Source organism: Plectropomus leopardus, chromosome 19 (assembly GCF_008729295.1).
Source record: "Plectropomus leopardus isolate mb chromosome 19, YSFRI_Pleo_2.0, whole genome shotgun sequence".
NCBI lineage: Eukaryota > Metazoa > Chordata > Actinopteri > Perciformes > Serranidae > Plectropomus > Plectropomus leopardus.
Window position 1 is genome coordinate 1316475 of NC_056481.1, and position 24852 is coordinate 1341326.

Here is a 24852-nt window from a genome sequence, read left to right on the forward strand (position 1 = left end):
TGTGTATGAATTGAGTTATGGCCAAAAAACATGTTTTATGAGGTCACTGTGACCTCGACCTTTGACCTTCAGCTACCATTCAAATCAGTTTATTCCTGAGCCCAAGTGGACGTTTGTGCCAAATTTGAGGAAACTCCATGTTCAAATACTGCGTTCACGAATATGACACAAATGCAAGGTCACACTGACCTTTGAACACCAAAATCTTACTAATTCATTCTTGAGTCCACTCTTACGTTTGTGTCAAATTGGGGGAAAAAAATCATCATAATGTTCTTGAGACATCGCATTCACAAGAACAGGACAGACAAGGTCACAGTGACCTTGGCATTTGACCTATGACCACCAAAATCTTACCAATCCATCATTGAGTCCAAGTGGACGTTTGTGCCAAATTTAAAGAAAATCCCTCATGGCGTTCTTAAGATATCATGTTTACGAGAAGGGTTGGACGGACAGACTGTCCTCAGCTGTCAGCAGAGCGGAGACAAAACAACAGAATCTGAGTTTAGAAAATACATCCCACCAGGACAACGACGTCTATGTTATCTAATCCAAATCCAACTGTCGATGGCGTGCTTTGTGTCTAAGTGACGTGATGAAAGTGACACATCTCCTCAAAAAGTGCCGCGCCCTGAACTGATACCGATTTAGTGACAAAAGGACAAAATCAACAGTCACATCACATCACGTCATGATACAACCCGGGATTCATAAAGTGCATAAACAAACCATAGAAAAGAAAACACCTGATAAAAACCTACATGTTTTTTATACATTGTATAAATAAAGTTTGTCTTTGTGCATGCAGTTAGTGACGCAAAGGCTCAGCTGACAGGACGAGGCGAGCGCTCTTCTTCTGCATTTCTCCTCCTGCAGCCGACGCCCCGACCTCCTCATCCGTCTGCAGACTCGTCAGGCTTCATGATCTGGTACGTGATCAGGTACTCCGGGTACGCCTGTGGACGGACACACAGGAGTACGCTGAAACTCAAAGACGGAAATCCCACGGTGACATTGCGATGGACGCAATGTCACCGTGACCTTTGACCCCCAAATTCTAATCAGCTCATCGTTGAGTCCAAGTGAACGTCTGTGTCGAATTTGAATTTGTGTCGAATTAAGGCGTTCCTGATAGTGAAGAATAATGAAGAAAACGAAGTATGAAGCATACTGTCCAGGGCGGCCCTCGACAGAGGAGACACAGGAGGTCGCTGAGAGCGCCACACGCTGGAGGGGCAAAGCTGTCCGCGCCAAAAAAACCCAAAACGGTAATAATTCTCTGCGCCCGTTAGCGCCCTTTCTTCATGTTCTGCCTTGAAAATAACAAATGAAGAAATAAAGAGAGAAATAATCCTAAACTCGGCGCCCCTGCTGTTTCTCATCATTGACCTGCTGACCAGCCCCATCGTGAGACCTGACGGGCTGCGGACCGAAGACAAAGACGGGGACGAGATACAGACAACGGTGTCTCCGCCGGAGTCTCTGCTCTTATTCTCCGCCGTTGTCTCTGAACGTCCGCTCCGCTCTCCGGCCTACTTAGGGACTGTCCTGTAGCTGCTTCCTGACAGTTTGGGGAACGTTCCTCTCTATAGATCCACTAGAACTCAAACACAATATTATTTTCGACATCAAGTTTACTAGAATGTGAGACACGAGGTAACGGTGACCTTGCCCTTTGACCCATGACCATCAAATTGTAATCAATACATGGTCGAGTCAAAATGGATGTTTGTGCCAAATTTGAAGCAATGCCTTCATTTTGCTGCTCAGATAAAGCATTGACTATCGCTGATGCGGAGAAATAAACTGTATTAATGAAGTAACAATTTTAACACAAAATGTTATTCTACCATCTCTAAATCTGAGAGTTCACCTTAATTTTCACATCTTTTTTTTTTACAAACAGGCATAAATATCCCGTCAGCAATGACAGAAAGGGTAAGGACCTGTTTTTTTTAAATTAAAAAAACCTGTAATTCAACAATAAGCGAATACAAACGGATCATGTTAATATTTAATATGGTCGCATTATTATAAATGATAAAATAAAAATGAAAACCTGCTGACCTGCTCTCCTCTGTAGATGACGTACTCGGCCAGAGCGAGGCCGTTCACGCTCGGCCTGCCGGTGACCGAGTGGTGACCCGGCGGAGAGTGAGCCATCTTCATGGCGCTGAACTGCAGGAAGGACTTCCCCAGAGTCACCCTGCAGAACAACAGGTGCCTGCCAGGGACAAAAAGCATTAGAGCCACAGAGACGCTGTTATCAAAAACACTGCAGACACATAAACCAGGTGGAGTCCAGGTGGCTCACCTGTGGCACACGTAGCAGGAGCGGTCTTTGTGCAGCGGACAGCCCGTCCCTCCTCCGATCCCGTGGACGTACTGGTTGCTCTTTGACGAGTTCTCGGCGAAGTAGATCCCGGCGCCGAACATCCCGCCGATGTAGGCGTGACGCTCGTCAAAACCTTTGTGGATGATGGCGTTTACGAACGGAGAGCCTGGGAGGAAACGGTCACAAAATCGTCTATACAAACTCCACCAGAGCTAATATTACTACTACTTTACTACTGTTACTGCAGCTGCTACTTCTGCTGTTACTATTATTAGTACTACTACCACTGCTGCTTCATCTAATGTGACACCTGCTGCTATTTGTACTTCTATTAGTACTGCTACTCCAACTACTACTACTACTGCTTTTACTAACACTGCTACTGTTACAATCACTATAGTTGGTGCTACTACTACGACTATTACTACTGCAGTTTTTCCCGCCCTAATCACCACTATTTCTCCCACAAATGATTGTACTACTTCAGTACAACAAACCCCTGCTCATGCTGGTCTTGTCTGCTGGTCTCGTATTGTCGTCGTCCAGCTCACATCCACTAAAATCACGTCCAATCTGCCGTTTTCTGTCTCCCTGATTCTGTATGAATGCAGCATAAATCTACAGCTACCACTTCTTGCGAAACCACAACAATCAATGCTACTACAATAACCACTGTTACTGCTACTACTAAAAGTACAGTCAGTATTCGGACCGTGGAAGAGCATGCGCTCGTTGGAGTGGTTGTGGTTTTCCTCTGAAACCTCCTTCCTGCGGTGGGTGTATCTCTCCCACAGCTTCTTGTTGCAAACCTTCTGGATCTGAAACACAAGAGGTCACACAGAGGTCAATTAAAGGTCAGACAAATTTAAATTTTGGTTTATGACCAAAGACCTGCGACGCTTACATAACATCTGCCTCACTGCTCATTCGTATGAAGACATGTCAGCATTAGGGGTGGAAATCACAGTTATTAGGATATGATATTATATCAGTTCTTTGGACAAAGATAATAATTTGTTGATATCTCAAAGTCTGCCACGATAAAATATTTTATTTTTATCTCTTTTTTTAAATTCTGATTTTCGTTCATTTTTTCCCAGGAGCAAACAGCAACACTGCACATCACATGACTGGTCCACCAATGCAAAAAAATAAATAAATGAATAAAATAAAAGTGAAGGCATTGCATAGTAAGAGGCACAATATGATGAGGTCAAATAACGAGTATTTTGTACATCAATCTCATTCATATCCATTTACTCCAACTCAGATATTTGTCAAAGAGTTTTTATCTTTCTAAGTAAATCATTTCAGTCATTGAGACTCCAACAATTCGCTCACTTTCTGCAAAAACAGATGACAGACAAACAAAAGACCAAGAAAAGTTTGAATTTCACAAACTTTTTAAACTTTTGAGCATCTGCTGCTTGAATTTGAGAAAAAAAAAAACTAACTGTAGGTTTATTCAAATGTGATGAGTCACAAAACACAAAGGAGCGTTATATAATCAAGCAAGTTTTGAATGCAGAAAATCTCTTCTGTCTTTTTAAAAATGATATTTTTACATACAAACTATGATTCAAAGCAGGTAAAGTGACAGGCAGAAATGCAAAGGTTTAATTTCAGACTCTAACTTTAACCCTTTGAAACCTGGGCAAATTGGCCTGAGTTCTTTAAAACATGGGAAAAGACAACAAGAAACTTTAGAAGAAATGATACAGAAATTAGCAAGAAAAAGGTAAAAAATACAAGGAAATTAGCAAAAAAACAACAACGAAAACAAAACACACCCCCCCCAACAAACAAACAACTACAAAAATATTAAAAAAAAAAAAAACCCTAACCAAACAAGGAAATGATCTGAAAAACAACAAACTGTTCTAATAATAATTCTGTAAATATATAATTATCATAATTATAGATGTATGTTCCCTGGATATTTTTCCTTATCTTAAATAGAAAGTCTAAATCTTTTTTGCTCAGGGTTTCAAAGGTTCACTTATATTTACTTTAGGTATTTATATATTTATTTACTTTACTTAATGCTTGTGAAAGGTTTCTGAATGCAGCACGAGAAAAGTGATGTCAGTCCAGGTTTTAAAGGGTTAATTTTACTGTCTGTGCATGAAGTGTACCTGTAGTCGATAAAGTTTACAGAGAGTAAACGTTACCTTGACCAGGTTGTATCTGTTGAATACTCCTCCAGCGTGTCCGCCGTCTCGGTGCTCTCTGATCGTACTCTGCATCTGAACACACACACACACACACACACACACACACACACACACACACACACACACACACACACACACACACACGCGTCTCATTGGTCAAATCTGAAGGTCACGTGATTAACCACGAGGAGACGTTCTTCTGCAATGTGACATTTCATAATTTTATCTGAAAAACTGAATTTTTTGCAGCATTTTGAATGCTGTCCTCATGTAAACTTTTGCAGTCTGAAGAAAAATGTTACCTTTAAACATCAGTTTTTCACTTACAGAGCAATCAGTCTTTGTAAAAACAAATGATCAACATCTCTCTGCTGTCTACATAAAGTCTACAAACTCTCTGAATTCAGATGATGAGACGTGAACTTTTGACAGCAGTTTGAAATCTGCCTTTCCATGCACAGACAGCTGATATCCCGCCCCCTGCTGGTTGGTTCGGTCATCTCGGGTTTGTCTCTCGTGGCTTGTCCTTGGTCTCTGAAGTTGTGAGTTCAAGCTTCATGTGATGCAGAATGCATATTTTAATGCCAAATTGTTCATTGTCTTCCAATTCGTGTGCTGCTTGCTGCTAAAAAACGCGACACCCGACACATTGCCAAAGTCTTTTTATGATCATCGGTAGAAACAGTTGTGTAAGTGTGAGCTCGTACCTCCTCCTCCACCGACTGAAACTCTTTATCATCGGCAGCAAGATCGATCAGGATCGTCCCGCTGTTGGCTGTGTTCAAAGTCAGGTAGGGGTTCACACCTGACACACACACACACACACACACACACACACGGATCAAGATTACACTTCACAAATCTTTTCTCGAATTTGAAGCAAAAAAGACAAGAAGAAATGATATATATGTCGTGTTTAACTGTGCATGTGTGTGTGTTAAAGAATGTGTCTTTAAGTGTGTGTGTGTGTGTGTGTGTGTGTTTTAGAGTGTGTCATTGATTGTGTGTGTGTCCTCACTCTGCGGCCCGCTGATGAGCCTCTCCACGCCTTTGATGATCTTGTGTCGGTGTCCGTAGGCGTTGATGCCGATCTCCTTCAGCTCACGGTGACCCATCTCCACCAGCACATCCAGAGTGATCTGCATGCACGCACACGCATGCACGCACGCACGCACGCACGCACGCACACACGCACGCACACAAGCCATAAAAAGTCATCAGACGTTGTATTATCAGTCTTTTCTGCCTCCTTGTGGCTAAAAATCACCAAATGCAGCTTTAATGTCAAACCAACATCATGTTTTGTCTGAGAAAATGACCGTTTTATTAATTTTGTTCTCTATAAGTGCATGATTTATTTTCATATTTTACTGGTAACTAAAATAATCCAGTCATATCGTTAAAAAACTGTAAAATTTTCCATCATCCAACAAGAAAAATAAGGGTTGTTTCTTTCGTTGCTAATCTCACCTGCTCTCTGTCGAAGATCTCCAGAAGATGCTCCAGTCCCAAATTCTTCAAGAACTGACAGATACTGAACTCAACACTGGAACTACACACACACACACACACACACACACACACACACACACACACACACACACACACACACACACACGAATAAAAACATCAGCCTTGTATTTCAATGATTACTGATAAATGAATTGGAAAAGTGTGAGTATTACACTAACCCGGCTGCAGGGACGGCAGTCTGCATTACAGCACGGGAGGAACTTTTACTTTGTAAAACCTCAGGGAGATATTTTTATTTCTCTGATTTTTTATTTAAAATTTTCAAAAAAATTCTGGAAACTTGCTGTATTTGATGTTTATTTGCTAAAGGCATTTCAACAAAGTTTTGCGTTGGGAGTTTGTTATTTTTATATATAAAAATATATATTTTCCTATATATTGTCATAGCACTCTTGCATGTATGAAAGATGCTATAAAAATCAAGATTTTAAAATTATTATTATTAAATAAGTAAAAGTGGTCTTTTAACTGATTAGTTTGATTTGCTTAAACTTAGATCCAAACTTTAAAAAGGAAGGCGGCAATTTGGGGAACAGTCTTGTGGGCAGTTTGGAAAGAAGTGACAAACTGTTAAAGTCGTTCAGGTTTGTGTCATTTTATCAACTCACCGTCCTCTTTTTTCTCAGCGCCCAGCGAGCCTTCGACCGCCGACAGCAGCGCCGACATCTCAGGAAACGCAGAGGAACTTGAAGACGACGGCTGTGATGAGTTTGAAGCATTAGAAGGAGCAGCGGCGGCGGTGTTGCTGTTTGTCGTAGCTGCTGCTGTGGCGTCAAGACCAGAGGAGGAGGAGGAGGAGGAGGAGGAAGAGGAGGAGGAGGAGAGAAGTGGTGGGACCACAGCGACAGGTGGAGCACCAGAGGCCGTCGCCGCCACGCTGATGACCTGAGGTTTATAACAGCCGGGGAGAGCAGAGGGAGGCATGGCTGCTGTCAGCAACGCCCGCACATCATCAGCCTGCAGGAGGAGGAGGAGGAGGAGGAGGAAGAGTACAAAGAGTAGGAGGAGGAGCAGGATAAACATTAAGACAATTCATCCGCAATTAGTCTGTACATATTACTGTGGACTGTCCCTTTAAACGAGCCTGGGACGAACCGTGACCAGGTCCAGAGACGACTGTCCCTCCTGGTTTCGGAGGGTGGGGTCGGCGCCGTGAGCCAACAGGAGGGCACACAGCTGCGTCCGGCCCTTCTGAGCAGCCTCGTGCAGCGGCGTGAACGCCCACTTGTCGGTGGCGTTGACGCAGGCGTCGTACTTGATGAGCAGAGCGGCCACGTCTACGTGCTGGAGCACAAATACAAAGAGGAAGCCAGAATCAACGCCATGTCTCATATTTCAATCGAGGAAAAGTTATATCGCGATTTATATCGTTATCGTTTTATCGCCCAGCTCTATCTGTGGGATCAAAAATGTCAGTTTGAATGGGTTTCAATGGAGCATTTTTGGACCTGAACAGTCTGAATGTAACTATTTAGTTTCCACAGTGTATTTTAGACTTATTGTAGGAGCTGAGCTGCAAATTCACTGATTACACTCAAATACACAATCTGGACTACATTTAGGACACATGCATCAACACAGACACAGTTATCACAACAGGAAGAAGAAAAGAGACTAAAATGAGACAAACAGTTTCTCAGGCTGAATTAAAATATTTTATATTTCAAGCGGTTTTCTTTTATGAGCATTTTGCTGCGAGTGTTGAGTTCGATCCAGAAACAAACTGCTCCGTGACGTCAGCTCTCTCTTTGTGCAGCCTCGTTTAAATAAACATTACACCTGTTTGTTCTTCTCCTCCCACCTGTGCACCAAAAAAAAACCCAAAAAACACAAGGTAGACAGACAAAATAAAACTTTAAGGTCATAAAAACACCAAACTGCAGCTCCATGGCAACAAAACAGGAGAGCGAACGGAAAAGAGAGGAGAGGACGAGCTGAGCGAGAGAGAAATGAGACTGTTTTAATCAACTGCTGGGACTGGACAAGAGGCCTGGAGAGCCACACACACACACACAAACACACACACACACACACACACACACACACACACACACACACACACACACACACGGTGCAGTCACAGAGTCCTTCGACTGATGAGCTGCTGATTGAAGAGACAGAAAGTGGACACCAGTGATGAGGAGTGAAATGACACATGTATATGTTAAGAGTGTGAGTGAGTGTGTGTGTGTGTGTGTGTGTGTGTGTGTGTGTGTGTGTGTGTGTGTGTGTGTAAATGACTCAATGCAGACAAAGCCAGAGTCGGGTCATAAACTGTTCTTACAGACGGCCAAATAAAAACCAGCTTAACCCTTTGAAACCTGGCGAACTGGCTGAATGAAATTGGTAAGTACAAGAAAATGACCTGAAAATGATCTAAAATACAGAAAAGATTGAGACAAGATAAAGATAAAGAAGACAAACAAAAAAATATAATGATTCAGTAACTTAATTTAAAATAATTTAAAAATGATAAATATACACACATTTTTTTATGAGTTTTTTTTCTTTTTTCCCTTAAATTGTTTCCCGAACAAAGTTATTTCTAAAACTACATTTTTCTTGAAATTTGTGGAACACTGAAACTGAATTTCCCATTTGGGATTTATAAAGTATATAAATTAAAAATTTTAAATTGCTCATTGCTTTTTTCCCCTCAATGTTTTTGAAAAAAATCACATCAATTTGCTCAGTTTTCAAAGGTTTCATTTTATGTGAAAAGCATCTGAAAGCAGCAAAAAATAAAAAATAAAAAAGTGATGTCGCTCTCACCTGAGCAAACTGGCTGACATGTCTTTCAAAAACATTGGAAAATGGAAAGAATTAATCACCTAAACATTTACAAGAAATTAGTAAAAAGTACAAAAATAATACCTGTAAATTAGTTAAAAAAAAGAGAAAAAAACAAACAGATGGCAAAACTTTTTAAAAAATTAAATTACTTTAAAAATTCTAATAATTCTGTGACATAAATTTAAATATGTAACTATGATAATTATAAATATAGTTTTATTTAATTTACCCCTAGCTTTTTTTCCTATACATTTTCTCTAGCTTCTAAAAAAAATTATTTTAGAAGTGTTTGCACTGCTGTCCTGAACAGCTGGTACATGCCGTGTGTGTGTGTGTGTGTGTGTGTGTGTGTGTGTGTGTGTGTGTGTGTGTGTGTGTGTGTGTGTGTGTGTGTGTGTGTCTTCTCACCCCGTAGGAGGCAGCGTTATGCAGAGGAATCAGTCCTCCTTTGTCTTGAGAGTTGACTTCGGCTCCGTGCTGCAGCAGGTACTCCGCCACCTCCAGGTTATTGTAGCCCGCTGTCTCACACACACACACACACACACACACACACACACACACACACACGCACACACACACACACACACACACAGGGAGGGAGGGTTATGAACATCACTGAAGGTTAATATTCTCATATATGTCTGTTCTGATTCAGAATATTAAATATAAATTCAGTTTTGAAGAATTAAGACCCAAAAAGTTAAACTGATCACATGTGCAAACGTATCAGTCCGCCTGATTTATAATTTTCTCACTTAAGTCTGCAGGAAACTCAGTGTGTGTGTGTTCTCATGTGCAATCACACAGTTTTACCAATAGTTAGTTTTCAATGACTTTGAGGAACATTTTTATGACTTTACGTATTCTGACAGGACTGGAAATGGCTATTTGCAAATCCATGACATTTCCAGGTTTTATGACCGTACGAACTCTGGGTCCAGGCTGAAGACGTTTTGTCTCGTTGTCACTCCTTCAGGCAGCTCCTTGTGTGTGTGTGTGTGTGTGTGTGTGTGTGTGTGTACCTGCCAGGTGCAGCGGTGTGGAGTGTCTCCCCTGTGTGTCTCTGCAGTTGACGTTGTCGTGCGTGCAGAGTTTCTTCACTCGGGCCAGGCAGCCTTTCTTGGCGGCGTCCAGCAGCGCGGCGTCTCCTCGCAGCAGGTCCTGGATGTCCGTGTCTGCGTCCTTCACCAGATCCAGAGGCGTGTTCCCGTCACGGTTCTTCCTGGTCGGGTCGGCGCCGTGCTGGAGACAACAGAAGACGTTACTGAGAGCTCGAAAACATGATGCAGCAAAGCCTCACCTGTGTGTGTGTCAGTGTGTGTCAGTGTGTGTCTGTGTGTGTGTGGGTGTGTGTTTGTGTGTGTACACCTGCAGCAGGAGTTTGCAGATGTCGTATTTGCCCTTGGCAGCAGCTTCGTGCAGCGGTGTGAACTTCCAGAGGTCAGCCACGTTCACCACAGCGCCATGAAGGACCAACAACTCGGCGACCTCGTAGTGACCGTATGAGCAGGCGTTATGGAGAGGAACCAGACCTCTGACACACACACACACACACACACACACACACACACACACACACAGATACTTTGAAAAATATTAATAAATACTAAATAAAAACATACTAATAGTAGCACTCATTAAATATGATCACTATGATCACTAAATAATAAAATACTAATACTAATAATACACAATTATCGTCGGTTGAGAGTCGTCACACTACTGAGAATCTTTAGTTCATCGTGTTCAACACGGCACTTATTTTGAAATGAAGATCTGCTGAATTTTGTGATGATCTACTAGAGTTTCAATAACCTCCAGAGAAGGCATTTTTGCTTTTTCCATTCTTGGATTCAAACACACTTTGGTCGAAAGAAAATGTTGCTTTTGTTCGCCATCGCAGGTCACAGTGAAGAAACGCGTGGAAACGTTTCGTTTCGGAGCGAGGACACTTTGATTTAACATAAGCCCAGAGGTAAAAGTAATAATGAAAAAACTCTGCAGGTCTCGTTCTCCACGTCCAGAATAATCCTCCTCACCCTTTATCTTTGGCGTGCACGTCGGCTCCGTGCTGCAGCAGGAACTGGACGATGGCCAGGCGGTTGTAGCCGGCGGCGAAGTGCAGCGGCGTCGACTGTCGACCCTCCACGTCCCTGCAGTTCACGTTCTGCATCGTGCAGAGCTTCTACACAGACCGACAACGAACAGAGAGAAAGAAACGAGCAAACTTCATCCTCCACCAACACGGCGCTGTAGCAGCAGACAGCGAATCAAACCGAGCAGCTTCTGGAGATCAGACGCAGTAACATTCATCAGTAAGGTTTCTGTCTGCTCAAAAATGACTTCAGATTCTCTCTGTTAACCCCACGGGATGGTCTGTCCTGGGTGGTATGAAATATTTCAGAACTTCCTGAAATTTCACTGGGTTATACGGTGTAAACTACATACGAGTACAAATGGAGAAAAAGGAAACCTGGTGAGAAATGTTCCACAAATTGCAAGAAATGAATGGCTTTAAGAAATCATATTCAGAAAGTTAATTAAAACTTCAATAATAATGATAATTATTATTACCAATACTATTCTTTATAATCAATTGAATATTTAAAATAATGCTACAAAGTTATTTTGATTTTAAGCACTTTTTCCAGGTAATTTCCTTGTTTTTATTTTTAAATTTTTTTAAGCTCATGTTCAGGTCATCTTGTTTGTTGTTTTGTTTCTTCTTTTATAGCTCTTTGCTGTCTTCCCATGGTTTTGGACGAAATTTAGCCAGTTACCTAAAGTTTCAACATTTCAATGTGCAACATTGTTTTTTCTTCTTTTTACTTTTTTTGAGTGCTTATTTTTAGGTAATTGCTATTGCTATGTTTTTGGGAGTTTTCTGCTTAAGTTGCTTGTTGCCCTCTTCCCCCGACTTTAATACAAATCAAACCAATGTTTGTTTTTTTTAATTCTTTTTTTTTCTCTTTTGCTTATTTTTAGGTAATTTTCTTATAACATTTCACTAATTTCTGGCTATTTTTTTTCTTTTCTTGTTCAGTTGCTTCTCCTTCTTCCAATTTTTTGATAAAAGTGTTTATTCAACGTTGAATACAACACTGTCATATTTTCAGGCATTTTCTCAGGTTTTACAGTGTTCATGGATCTACAGTAAACCTGGTAAAACACGGCTGTTAAAGAGTTAAATCTCTCTCACCTTGACGACGTCCAGATCTCCAGTTTTGGAGGCTTCCAGCAGCTGTCGGTCCACCTCAGAGTTCCCGATCAGGACTCCCTCTGCTGACAGACACAAAATATAAAACCATAAAACAACAATAATAACCAGCTCTCTGCAGGGCAGCAAAGTGAGAGCAGGAATTATTTCTCACAGAAAAGTCTAATTTCTGCTAAAATCTTTAATGTTCGTACATATAGAGACACAGGAGGCTCGTGAAAAAACATACTGAAGGTTTCAGTTTGGTTTTAAAAATGAGCCCCAGCGGGAGTCGTCATAAAGTTTTACAAATTAGGGTTTACGTGCAGATCGCTGCCCTCTCAGCCTGACTGTAAGAGCTTGTAATAATTTGAGAGGAGCAGCGCTGGATTCTGACAGCACGTGTCCAAACTGACAGATCTCATTTCCTGTTGCACTCCCTGTAAACGTCTGTAACCTCGCTCTAATGATTTTGGAAAACACAGCTGCTGGATTTTGTACGTAACGAGCGGCGCACCTTGCAGAATCTCCTGCACGCTCTCGTTGCCGAGCTGCGACGCCGACAGTCCCTGCAGCGACGTGAGCAGCGGGTCGCAGCCGGCGCTCAGCAGCAGTCTGCAGGTCTGCAGGTGTCCGCAGCGGGCGGCTCGATGCAGCGCCGTCTGGCCGAGATGATCCACCGCGTTCACCTGCAAAGGAAGTTAGCCTCATCATCTCACAATGTAGTATTCATTTATCAAATTACTTTAAATGAAACAAAAAATAATTTAAAATAAATTCAGTTTTTGGTGCTGACAGACTTTAACCCTCAGGGACCGTTTGGTGCACTTTACACACTTTTCACGCTTCATTTTTTGATAATTTTGGCCGGGTTCATGCAGATGGCGTTCATTTTGGCTAGATTTTTTGTTTAATCAGTGAATTTGCAGCTCAGCTCCTACAATAAGTCTAAAATACACTGTGGAAACTAAATAGTTACATTCAGACTGTTCAGGTAAAAAATGCTCCATTGAAACCCATTCAAACTGACATTTTTGATCCCACAGCCATCAGAGCAGAAAAACAGGACTTGTATTGAAGTTTTATATTTCTTTAAAGCTTGAGTTTGAGAGGTGCATTTTATGCACAGAGCGATACGAGTGTGCGTAGTATCTAAGCGGGCCCTAAGAGTTAAAACAACAAATCAAAACCAACATTTCAGCATGTCTGGTCGCTCACCTTGGCTTCATGTTTGACCAGCACCTCGATGACGTCGTTGTGGGATTTCTCCGATGCGATGTGGAGAGGAGTCAGCAGGCTGCAGCAGTGACATCATCCAGGTTATTAAAAAGCAGGTCATTTAGGGTGAAAATCACTAAAACGAACCCCAGACTGGTCAGTATACTCACTCTTTCGTCTTCTCGTTGACGTTGGCGCCCTTCCTCAGCAGAAGTTCACACACTTGTTTCCTCTTCGGGTACGGAGAGGCAGACGCACAATGCTGAGGTGTTCGAACACACACACATTTACATATTAGTTTGTTCTCAGTGCGACGGAGGCTTTTATTTTATTAGCTTTATCATTTAAGAACTGACCACTGGACACGCTCATTCCTAATGGGCTGAATGAGGAGATGTCTTTTGCATTTTTCTAAATAAATTGTATTTTTTAATTTATCCAGTATACAAATTATTATTATTATTATTGTTATTATTATTGTTATGTTTGCTTCCTATGTAATATTGTTAAATCCACTGAAGGGGGCCGTCTGGCCCAAAATGTGGCAATAAAAAAGCCATAATTGGAGTGCTGTCCTGATCCTTACTACAGAACTGATTACTTTAAAATTAACAGTAATATGAAGGTGGAACAATAAACAGCTGAGACGGATCCAGATTTCATCCTACTGTGTCTCCATCATGCAGTGTGTACGAGTGTGTGTGAGCATGTACAAGTGTGGACGAGTGTGTGAGCGTGTACGAGTGTGTGTGAGTGTGTGTGTGTGAGTGTGTGCGAGTGTGTGTATGAGTGTGTACGAGTGTGTGCGAGTGTGTTCGATTGTGTGTGAGTGTGTTCGAGTGTTACCAGCGCCGTCTCCTGGGTGTGCGGGTGTTTGAAGCTGAGGCTCTCCAGACTCAGGTGCTTCTTGACTCGCAGCACGTCGGCCTCCCGGGCGGCCTGCAGCAGGCTGTGACCTCTGAACTCATCTGTCAGGAGGGCGGAGTCGGAGAGCAGAGACAACGATATGAACACGGCACAAGAGGGAAATATTTAAGATCGCACTGTAAGAGTGAAGCCCGATGACTGTCTCGAGGCGTTTGTAGATTTTTAGACTAAGGTGTGACTTTAAAGAGACAGGTCACCTAAAAATGAAAATTCAATCGTTATCTCGTCCCCCTTAAGCGGACGGAAAGTCGGGGGAGGTTTTATAGCCGACAAAACACTGCGGAGACCAGGATTCAAACGTTAAAAATACAAAATAAAACCACAAAATGTCTCCATACTGCTCATCCAAAGGGTCCTGAAGCCCCGAAGTGCCAAGTTGTTTTGAAAAACGTCACTGGCATCATGTTTTTAGCCTCGCTGTAGTCTGTAGTGTGATGTTTGTATCAGGTGAATTTACGTTCCTACAAGAACAATAACCACAATGATTTGAGGAAGAAAACCAGAAGAATATCATTTTTTAAATTCTTCAGAGAGTCGGGTGAGTCTAACACTCTGTTAGGAGAGTTGTCGTCTTTTGGAGAAAGAGCTTAGTTTAAGAGATGTAAACACACGTAAAACATACAGTTACGCAACAAAAAATGTGACACTACAATAATAAAGACTGTAGATAAAGAGGACGTACAGGCCAGTTGCTCTTTGAGCTGCGCTGTGGGAGCGAGGTCGATGGAGCTTTTATTGTGACAGTTGAGGAAGGACGGGTCGGCTCCGTAACTGAGCAGCAGAGAGCACACCTGCACACAAACAAACAAATAACAAACAAACAAACAAACAAACAGGCACATGCAATAGTGTTTGTTTTTCATACATATAGGTTATATTTCTACTGATTTCTGAAATCAATAAAGGAAAGAAGGAAATGCTAAAAATGCTTTTGTTATATGAAGTCTATGTACTATTTATTTTAAATTATTTTTAAAAAATGTTTCTTTTTTGTTTTACTTGCTTATTTTTAATTTTTTTTTTTCTTTTAGGATAAACTGAATATCCTGTTTTTTCCTATTGAGATATATTTTTCCTTTTAAGTGTGTTACGTGTATCTCTGTGTTTTTATTGCCCCCGTAACAATCATCATCATTATTATTATTATTAATAATAATAAAACAACGTTATAATAAAACAAGAAAATTATCTGGAAAAAGTATATAATAACTGTGTAGCATGATTTCAAACATGAAATTATGGTCATTAAAAATAATAATTATAATTAAAGCAGTATTAATTTATTTATCACTATTTATTAGTATCTCTTAAGTTTTGTTTTGTGGGAGATGCTTTGCTCTTATATTGCTATATTAAAAAAACAATAAAGAACTCTGACTTTTGACTGAGGACTTATCTGAATCACTATCAGTACAAGTACAATTCTGAGATACTTGTACTTTACTTGAGTATTTCCATGTAAAGTTAACTAATTGCTGTATTTCGGGGGAAATATTGCAATTTTTATTCAGCTTTTTGTTTTAAAGTAGAAGTACATGAAATTTGTGTGGGTGTATGTTATTAACTGTGCAGCAGGAATTATTAAAACCTTCTTCAGGACTTCCTGCAGCCTCCGATCGCTGCTCTGAGGTCGGACTCCTGCTGCTTTCAAAATGAGACTGAAAACATCTCAGACGCGCCCTGCTGCGAACGCCGCCTCCCGTGTGGACCGCAGCTCATCACGCTGCGGCTGTAATTAGCAACATCAGTAAAAAAAGTAAAGTGGGATTTAAGAGAGGCGTCGTACCTCGACACGGTTCTTGGAGGCCGCTTCATGCAGAGGCGTGAACTGCCACAGGTCCATGGCGTTCACACAGGCTCCGTGCTGCACACACACGGACACTTTATTAGTTTAAAGACACAAAACATTAAAAACACCGTGTTATAGCTCTTAGATTTCTGCTTTTAACTTCACTGTCACACGTGCACGTCTACCCGTCTTTATTGTGCACGCCATTAACACGGTGCATCAGCAGGGTGTTAATAAAGTTATTATCCTTCACATTTTCACGACATCAAACCGCATTTTGATCGTATTTATGGTCAGAAAACACTGGACCAACACAGAGCTTTTACCGTGAATGACTTTTTAATTCATCGCACTTTGCACATAACTAAGCTCATCTGAACAGGAATGAAGCACTTTTGATGCATTTTATCCTCTGAGTCTTTTATACTGTTGAGTTTTTTTCTACCATTGATCCTCTGATCTTTTGATTTTTATTATTTTTAGGTTTTAGTTGTTAAGTGTTTTCTAAGCTTGTGTTTTTTTTAATCCATTTTTGTTTTTATCTGTTGTTTTTAACTTGTTTTTTTGTCTTGTGTGATTCTTTTTACTGTGAGCTGTTTGGCATTTCCAATTTCCACCAGGATTAATTAAGTCTATCTTATCTAATCTAATCAGAGTCACAGCAAACACAAGGTATTTTTACAATATTTGACAGAAGGAAAAATTAAGGAACGAATGGAAAAAGTTTTGAATGAATTTTTTTTTCAATATCAGTCGATATTGATATGTATCACGATATACATCAAATCACTATTTCTGTCAAGCTTGAAGGTTCCCTTTGACTCCTCAGTGAGATGTGAAGATATCATAACCAGTGATAATGATAATGATTACTTCAACCGATACCGATAAACCGATAATTTCCAGCTTCTAGTGACCGATAAGATACTGATAACCGGAGAATGAGAGCGGAGCGGATACTTGGAGACACCGACGGGGACGGACACACCGGCGGACAATGAGAGCGGAGCGGACACGGCTGGAATGTGTTCTATCGACATTCAATGGACTGCGTCTCATATTTCAATCGAGGAAGAGTGATATCGCGATAGATATCGTTATCGTTTTATCGCCCAGCCCTACCTCTATCTGTTACCTCACAATTTGGATTAGGAAACCCCACCAAAAAACAGAAACATTAAATATAAAGGGATTAACAGATATACAATAAATACAGAAATTAGTCGAAAAAATGACAGTGAAGAGATCGAATGCAATATTAGTTAAAGAAAGTTAAAGAATATGAAACAAAAGAAATACACCTTCACCAGCAGCTCGGTGACCTCATAGTGACCGTACGAACAGGCGTTATGAAGAGGAACCAGATCCCTGAAACACAGATATATAAATATATATATTTTAATATATATTAGACTTTTTTCTGTAACATAATATTTAGTATATATATATTTATTTATAAAACTGTATCTAACACACACACACCCCCAGGCTAATTTGTCTTCATTTACATTTTATTTTGTAATTTGTGAAGCATTTCTTGCCAGGTTGCTCAGTTTTCAGAGATTCAACTGTTTGCAAAAGGCTTGTGAGTGATGTCGATCCAGGGTTTAAAGGGTTAAAGAGTGAAAATGGTCTCCACAAAGACCATAAAGACCGTCTTACCCCTTGTCCTTGGCGTGCACATCAGCCCCGTGCTGCAGTAACAGCTGGACCGTCTTCACGCGGTTGTATCCGGCTGCCAGGTGCAACGGTGTCGACTGAAATGAGAGAGCGGACACTCGGGGGTTAACCTGCACAAACCGCCTCACCAGGACGAAGAAAACAGAAACGGGTCATTACCTTTCGCCCATCGCTGGCGTGACAGTTGACGTTGAGCGGCGTCAGCAGAGCCATCAGCTTCTCCTCGTTGCCGCTCCTGTTCAGACATCAGCAACACGTCAATAAAATCGAATTAACGATTTCTTTTTACTATTGATTCCTCCGACGCTTCTTTTCTACATTCATTCATGTAAAAAAAATTAAAATTAATAGTTTATGCCAGTTGCTCCCAGCGTATGGATAGAAAGAATCACTACGTACCGTGCACTTTCCAGCAGCTCATCTTTTCTGTATTCACCTAAAAAACGATAAAAATCAAACAAAAATCAGCCGTCATTGTCAGTGTGTACTTGTTTTTCTATCACTGTGGGGACCATCCTCTTTATCGTCAGGACACGTCGAGCTGCTCACCCGTCAAAACCGCTTTGGCGGACGGTTCAGCCAGATCCAGAGCGGTTCGACCGTCCGTGTTCCTGATGGTCGGCTCGGCGCCGTGCTGCAGCAACACTACACACACACACACACACACACACAAACACACACACACACACACACACACGAAAACACATGAAATATATCCATTGTGTTATAGATGGTTAAAAGAAAAACAACAAACATCCGATGTGAACCTTTTGAAAACTGAGAAAATTAACTTAAGTTCATTCAAAACAAGGGACGAAGGCAATGAGCAATTTGGGAAGAAATTACACAAAAAAAAATTGTAAAAAGGAAAAGAAAATTACCTTAAAATCTGCAAAAAAAACCCCAAAACAAACAACCAAAGTAAAAAAGGAAATATTTTTTCATATATATATATATATATATATATATATATATATATATATATAATTTTATTTTTTAAAGACTTGCTGCTTATACACATAGTGATGTCTTACACTGTAAAAACAAATATAACAGCGCTCTCTGGTGGACAAACCATGTAATGGAGACAGTGTTTCTGAATTACATCTAACATCTCTCACACACTCGTTAAATCTGACATAAAATGATATTTTTGTGTTACTTTTTTTATTGTGAATCACTTTGAGCTGCATTCCTCGCATGAAAAGTGCTCTATGAATAGTGTGTATTAATGTTATTATGACTATCATTATTTTTTTTTATTATTGTGTATTTTTTTATACATTTTATTCTGTTTCACAGTTTTACTATTTTCTATATTATTTTTAACTAATTTATTATTTTCCTTTTTGTTGTCATCCTTTCATTTAACTCTTATTTAAATATTTATCTTTTTTATTATTATCAGTTTATCCATTTATTTTTTATTTTTTTATTTTTATCTTTCTAATTATAGGTTTTATCCTGCCTCTGGTGTTTCATCAGTTTCTGATTTTAATGAGTACTAATATTTTTTTGTGCTTTACTTAATTACAAAATGTTGTTTTTATTCATGTGCTTTTTGTGTGTGTGTGTGTGTGTGTGTGTGTGTGTGTATGAAACACTTTGTGTTACAGCTTGTTTGTTAAAAAAAGAGCTACACTATAAAGTCTAATTGATCGATTGATTGATAGATTTGTACCTATGCACACGTCAATCTTGCCCTTGATGGCCGCCTCGTGAAGTGGCGTGTAGTTCCAGTTGTCTCTGGCGTTAGCGTCCGCCCCGTGGTTAAGCAGCAGGCTCACCACCTACAAAACAACACCAACAACAACAACAAAAAACAAACAAACAAAAGCAATCAGCAGGACACAGTACTATAAATCTGTTTGAAAATTAAAGAGAAAATCCATCATTTCACAGCAGAGGTTTGGAGGTGGGGCTCTGTACCTCGGCGTGCCCAAAGGAGCAGGCGTTGTGGAGGGATATCAGCCCGCCGTCGTCCCTGGCGTGGACGTTGGCTCCGTTCTGGAGGAGGAAGTCCACGACGTCTTTACGGCCGAAACCTGAGGACACAGACGGAGTCAACCGGATAATTCTCAGAAGTCACAAATCATTTATAAACGTGGTGGTTCATTATTCATATTCTGCCGGAGCCCTCAGACGTCTTTGTGTCTCGTTTTGTTTTATGATAATAAATTATTCAGTAAATTTACAGTAAAGCAGAGCGCCGCAGCGACTCGCCGGGCTTTACAAGGAGGAAGCTCTGTCAACATTTAACCACCATCAAGTTACAGAAGCACTAAGAGCAAACATCAGGACTTTATTCATCTATCAAACTCCTTAAAAATGTATTTCAGCATTCACAGTTCACACACGTGTTTAACACTTAATTTCCATGAAGATAACGATGATTTTTCTCTATGTCAAACTTTAAAAACCAAACATCCTCTGAAACAACCATCAATACTCTTATCAGTAAATTTCATTACTATATATTAGATTTAAAAAAAAATACATTTATTATCTTAAAAATAATAAAATCACAACAAAATTAGAACAGATTATCTAAAAATAATTTAGCGACTGCTATAAATGACTGTATTTGTATTTATTTTTTGTATTTATTTACCTCAGATTTTTTTCTAACTTTGGGCCATTTTCTTTATTTCTTTAACATTTTTTTGGTGATTTTACAAGAAAAATCCTGCTTTTTTTCTTTAAAGATTTTCGGGGAATTAAAAAGAAAAAGATTTTGGGTGATTTCTTTCCTCTCAAATTTTGGGCAGTTTTTAAGAAAAAAAATGTTGGTAATTTCTTTTTCTTTAAAATTTTTGGTGATTTTTAAATAAAATATTTCCTTCCAAACCTGTGGACATGGTTTCTTTAAAAATCACCAAAATGACAGCCATAAACTGTAAAAACAAAAATTATCGGTGGATTTTAAAATGTCCGACAATCCTTGAACAAATCATGTGTTCTTACACAGATTTGTGAAACACAATTCCATAACTTTTCCAAAACTTTCAAGGTATATTTAGTGTTCAAAAACTTCTCCAGGCCTGGAAACTACTCTTTGCAAATCCCATGTCTTTTCATTTTTTGTCCTTCTATGACTGCACTAACCCTGGGTGTTATTGTTTGAAATGAAATGAAAAGTCTTGACATAATGACAAAATTTCTGTTCTTTGATTTCTTAGTCTAAACGTGGACTTGTTCCCTGTCAACTATAAAAAGTTTTAAATGATTAGAGGCATACCTTGTCACTAAAATAAGACTTTATCATCCATGTTTTTGACATCTTTCCAAAATCTGAAATAATTTTAAACGAGTTCAGAGAGGAGTTCTGACAGAGAGAGGAGCATGTCGTCGGCATAGAAACAGAGTTTTATGTTGTCATCAGGATCACAGATGATTTTAATTTTGGATTTTGTCGGATATTTACACCAGACGTGAATGAGAGTCAGCAGAAAAGTCGAAACAGATGTAGACAAAGATTTGTATGACATCACCGGCGTGTCTCACCTGCAGCAAAGTGCAGCGGCGTGGACTTCCTCCCCGCCGTGTCCCGGCTGTTCACGTTCTCGGCCGTCACCAGTTTACGAACTTGCTCCAGGTCTCCGCTCCGACACGCCTCGAACAGCTCCCTCTTGGCCTCCCCGCCAGGCTCCACCACCTCCGCCACCACGGGCCCCGGGGACACCGCTCCGCCCGCCAGGCCGGACACGCCCGAACATCTCCGGCTGGACGACATGGATGGCGGGGAGCGGCCTCTCCTCGGTTTCAGACTGCCGGTTCTGGAGAGTTTGGAGTGCGAGCAGCAGGCGGCAGAACCCCAGAAACCTGCAGCCACGGAGGCCATGCAGCACGACGAGCTCCGCTACCCTGCAGGGACACAAGAAACACTCAAATATTAAAGAATCAGTTTGACATTATGAATTATTTCTGAGAATCAGATGTTCAGATTGATGCCACTCTCATGTCTGTGCAGAAAATATACCTGGAGAAAACAATATCGTGATAACATCAATAACCCCGATAATTCTGAACCACATAGTTGTGACATGAACATTTCATACTGTTACAGCTCTGGACTGGAAACAGGGGAAACAGTGAGCCTGGGTCTGTCCAAAGATAACAAATTCCACCTCTGGAGTATTAAAACAACAAGCTGCTGTCTTACGGAGGTTACGCAACAATAGAAGGATACGAACGTATTGAAAAAAGACAGTTACAACCACAATCGTATACAAAAATAGTAAAAGAAGAGGTATATAAATAAGACAATAATAATAATAATTCTAATAATAATAATAATGATAATAACAACAACAACGATTCTAGAAACGTAACAGTATGACATTTCTTTATCACAATTATTGTCAACAAAATTTTCATGCTTACTGATGTTATCATGATATTGTTGACATGTGCTGGAAAAAATGTTCAAAAAGTACTTATACACACACTGAAATCATTTCAAACAATTCTATGCATTTCTTGCATAAACATTAAAACAATAACAGTTATGTAAAAAAAAAAGGTAAAAGCAAAGTGACACATACAAACACAGATGAAAATAATAATATAATTACAAGAATTATGAATGTAGTTTTCTAGACATTTTTCAGTGTTTTTTATTTTGTTTTGTTTGATAATTTATATTTGTTAGCATTATTTGTCCCCTTTAACTAATTATTTATTCTTTTTTTTTTTTGCAATTTAAGGGAGATTGTTAATTGTTCATTGTGTTTTTCCCCCACATTTTCAAAAGGAATTTAACAATTTTCTGAGGTTTCAAATGTTGCAAGGCAGGTGTAAAGTGTTAAAATATATAAAATATAAATAACGTGCAACAGTACTTCAGTACATGTAGTGGCTCTCTATTTCTTATATAACTGATATTTAATAGAGGCAGAAAACCTCAGAATATGGTCCGATAATAGTGAACAGGTGTGGAATACAACATTCAGCTTATATAATAACACTGTGCGCGCCTGTCGACATATTACAGGTGTATTTTAGGAATGAGCAGTGAAAAGCACAATATGGATCACGCAAGGTTTAAACAAAACACATTACATTATATTATAGGGGTGTTTTTATGTTACTGGACGGTTACGAGTGTTTTGAGATATTATTGGACGGCTGTGATTGCAGAGGAGATAAGGAAAATACCAGAATTCAGACATGGAGGGGGATAAATACACCAAAAAACCTTCAACATCATGCAATTAGTACAAAAAAACTGCAGTAAATCTGATGGAAACGTTTAATTACGGAAATACAATAAGAGAAAGGCTGAATAAAAACAAAAGGCCCGGTGTAAACTCACTGTGGAGCACCGCAGACACGCTGGGAGAGCCCGCGGCTCTTATTGGGATATGATGGGAATATTAGATCCGTTTATTGGCCGCCGCCGCAGTGAATCATCCCGGGCTGACAGGCGGACACGCTCCGGTCCTCCATCGGCCTCCTCCTCCGCCTGCAGGAGCGGCTCTGCGGGGAGGATGCAGAGAAGGAGCGGCGGGGAGGTGGAGGACGCTCACACGGATGTTGAAACACGGAGCGGAGAGATGAACCTGCTGGCGGAGGGAGGGAGCGCCGACACACGGAACAGCCACCCCCTCCGCCCCGAAACAACACCGAGGAGGGCGTCATTTAATCACAGGGTCTGCCCGCCCGGGTGGAGCTGCTGAGACAGAGTCAGAATGAAATTTAGGATCAGAACAGAAACTGTTTATAAGACTTCTAATTATATAATAACAACAATAATAACACCTTTTATTCATAGAGCGCTGCATCACATCCCAGGAGTAAATATGGTATTTTTTACAGCGCATTATTTATTTAATAACTTTAGTCATTTTTCAGATTTAGATTATTTATAGAAACCAATTAATGAATATAAATTTTTAAAATGTATTCAGTATAAGTCTTAGATAATCGACATATTCTTTTACCAGAAATCTGAAATACTTTTTCTGAGGGGAAACTTTGTTGCATTGTAGGTAGTCCATTAGATAAGCATCGAGTAGCTGTAGAAAAAATGTTTTTAAGTAAAAATATGTGCGAAACTCTGCAACACAATATTGAGAAAAAAAAAGATATGTAGTTAGGTACATCCTAAAAAATATATGAAAATAAACAATAACAGTTGTAGTCCTATATTGGGTTGGCTCTCCTTGCGTTTTTTTAATAAAATGTAAAAGTGTTACTGCAGCAGAAATATAATACAAAGCAGTTGCTCTTTTGGTGAGCTCTGCTCCGTGTTGCTATATCGTGTGATCAGGGGGAGAAATCGAACGCACCCCGGACCCGTGCGCTCTGCAGACGGCACTTTTCTGCGTGCAGCACGGTGCGCTGTGCTCTGAGTCTGCGCACGTTTGCAGTGTGTGAGGACGCACACACGCGCGCGCGCGCACACAGAGAGAGAGAGAGAGAGAGAGAGAGAGAGAGAGAGAGAGAGAGAGAGAGAGAACAACAGCAGCAACCTGCACTGCACCTGAACGCACCACAGACACAGATGAATATTTGATGCTGCATTCAGGTGCTCCACCTTGAAATTAGTTTAAAATGTAAAAAGTACTTTTCCTTCATTTTTCGTTCAACTTATATTGTTTTCTGTTAACATGAAGGTGGACTGGTGGTTTTAACTTTACTTGTATACAATATTGTACAGCTACATATGTTAATTTTGAGATTTTGGGCTATTTTGCCTCCATCACATGTCCTCTTAGACTAGTGGACAGAAAACATCCAAAATAGATGTTTATTTTGATTCAGATTGGAAAGGTAGGGGAAAAACTGTTCAGGGAAATCTGCTTTTAAATATCATAAATATATATGGATTTTTTTCCCACAGAACTATACATTTTAAGCATTTTTCATGTAATTTCATTTTTTTTTACCACCCCTTTTTTATTTTTCGGGAATTTTCATGTATTATTATTATTATTATTATTATTATTATTATTATTATTATTATTATTTATATAAATTTGGGTAATTCCTTCTTAAGGTCTTTCATGTTTTTAAATATTTTTTCCAACAGGATTAATGGAGCAAAATTTTTCACAGCACTGTCCGTTTTCTGTAACGCCTGTATGGGTATGAGCACACAGGGCCCAACTTTCCAAGATGCTCTTTCAGAAATCCATCTTTGGTAAAAACTGTATATTCACCGCAGCAGACCCACGTCAATAAAATACACATATTTACATGT

General features: G+C 40.0%; 1 protein-coding gene across 1 annotated transcript; it reads right to left on the reverse strand.

The window, feature by feature from the left end:
• Window positions 1-363: 363 nt before the first annotated feature.
• LOC121958654 (poly [ADP-ribose] polymerase tankyrase-2) lies at window positions 364-24527 on the reverse strand. The gene is made up of 31 exons (XM_042507733.1): window positions 23591-24527; window positions 22963-23322; window positions 21153-21512; window positions 19578-19693; window positions 19330-19438; window positions 18198-18293; window positions 18048-18084; window positions 17808-17883; window positions 17631-17725; window positions 17270-17336; window positions 15966-16043; window positions 14862-14970; window positions 14099-14220; window positions 13423-13514; window positions 13253-13331; window positions 12552-12723; window positions 12038-12120; window positions 10878-11023; window positions 10207-10372; window positions 9861-10080; window positions 9247-9356; window positions 7141-7329; window positions 6650-7002; window positions 5983-6058; window positions 5531-5651; window positions 5220-5317; window positions 4510-4584; window positions 3051-3156; window positions 2318-2504; window positions 2071-2227; window positions 364-959 (listed from the first exon to the last, which is right to left on the reverse strand). The coding sequence occupies exons 3-31, from the start codon at window positions 21487-21489 to the stop codon at window positions 897-899; spliced, it is 3735 nt and encodes a 1244-aa protein (XP_042363667.1). The 5' UTR covers window positions 21490-21512; window positions 22963-23322; window positions 23591-24527; the 3' UTR covers window positions 364-896.
• Between the last annotated feature and the right edge of the window lie 325 nt (window positions 24528-24852).

Bases quoted from the DNA above. Each gene is read 5' to 3' on its own strand.
- LOC121958654 (XM_042507733.1), bottom strand. From the start codon at position 21,489: ATGGCCTCCGTGGCTGCAGGTTTCTGGGGTTCTGCCGCCTGCTGCTCG. The intron at 3,157-4,509 runs GTAACGTTTACT...CTTGTGTTTCAG, and splicing joins ACAGATACAACCTGGTCAAG to ATCCAGAAGGTTTGCAACAA. The intron at 2,505-3,050 runs GTCCGAATACTG...GTTTCCTCCCAG, and splicing joins CGAGCGCATGCTCTTCCACG to GCTCTCCGTTCGTAAACGCC.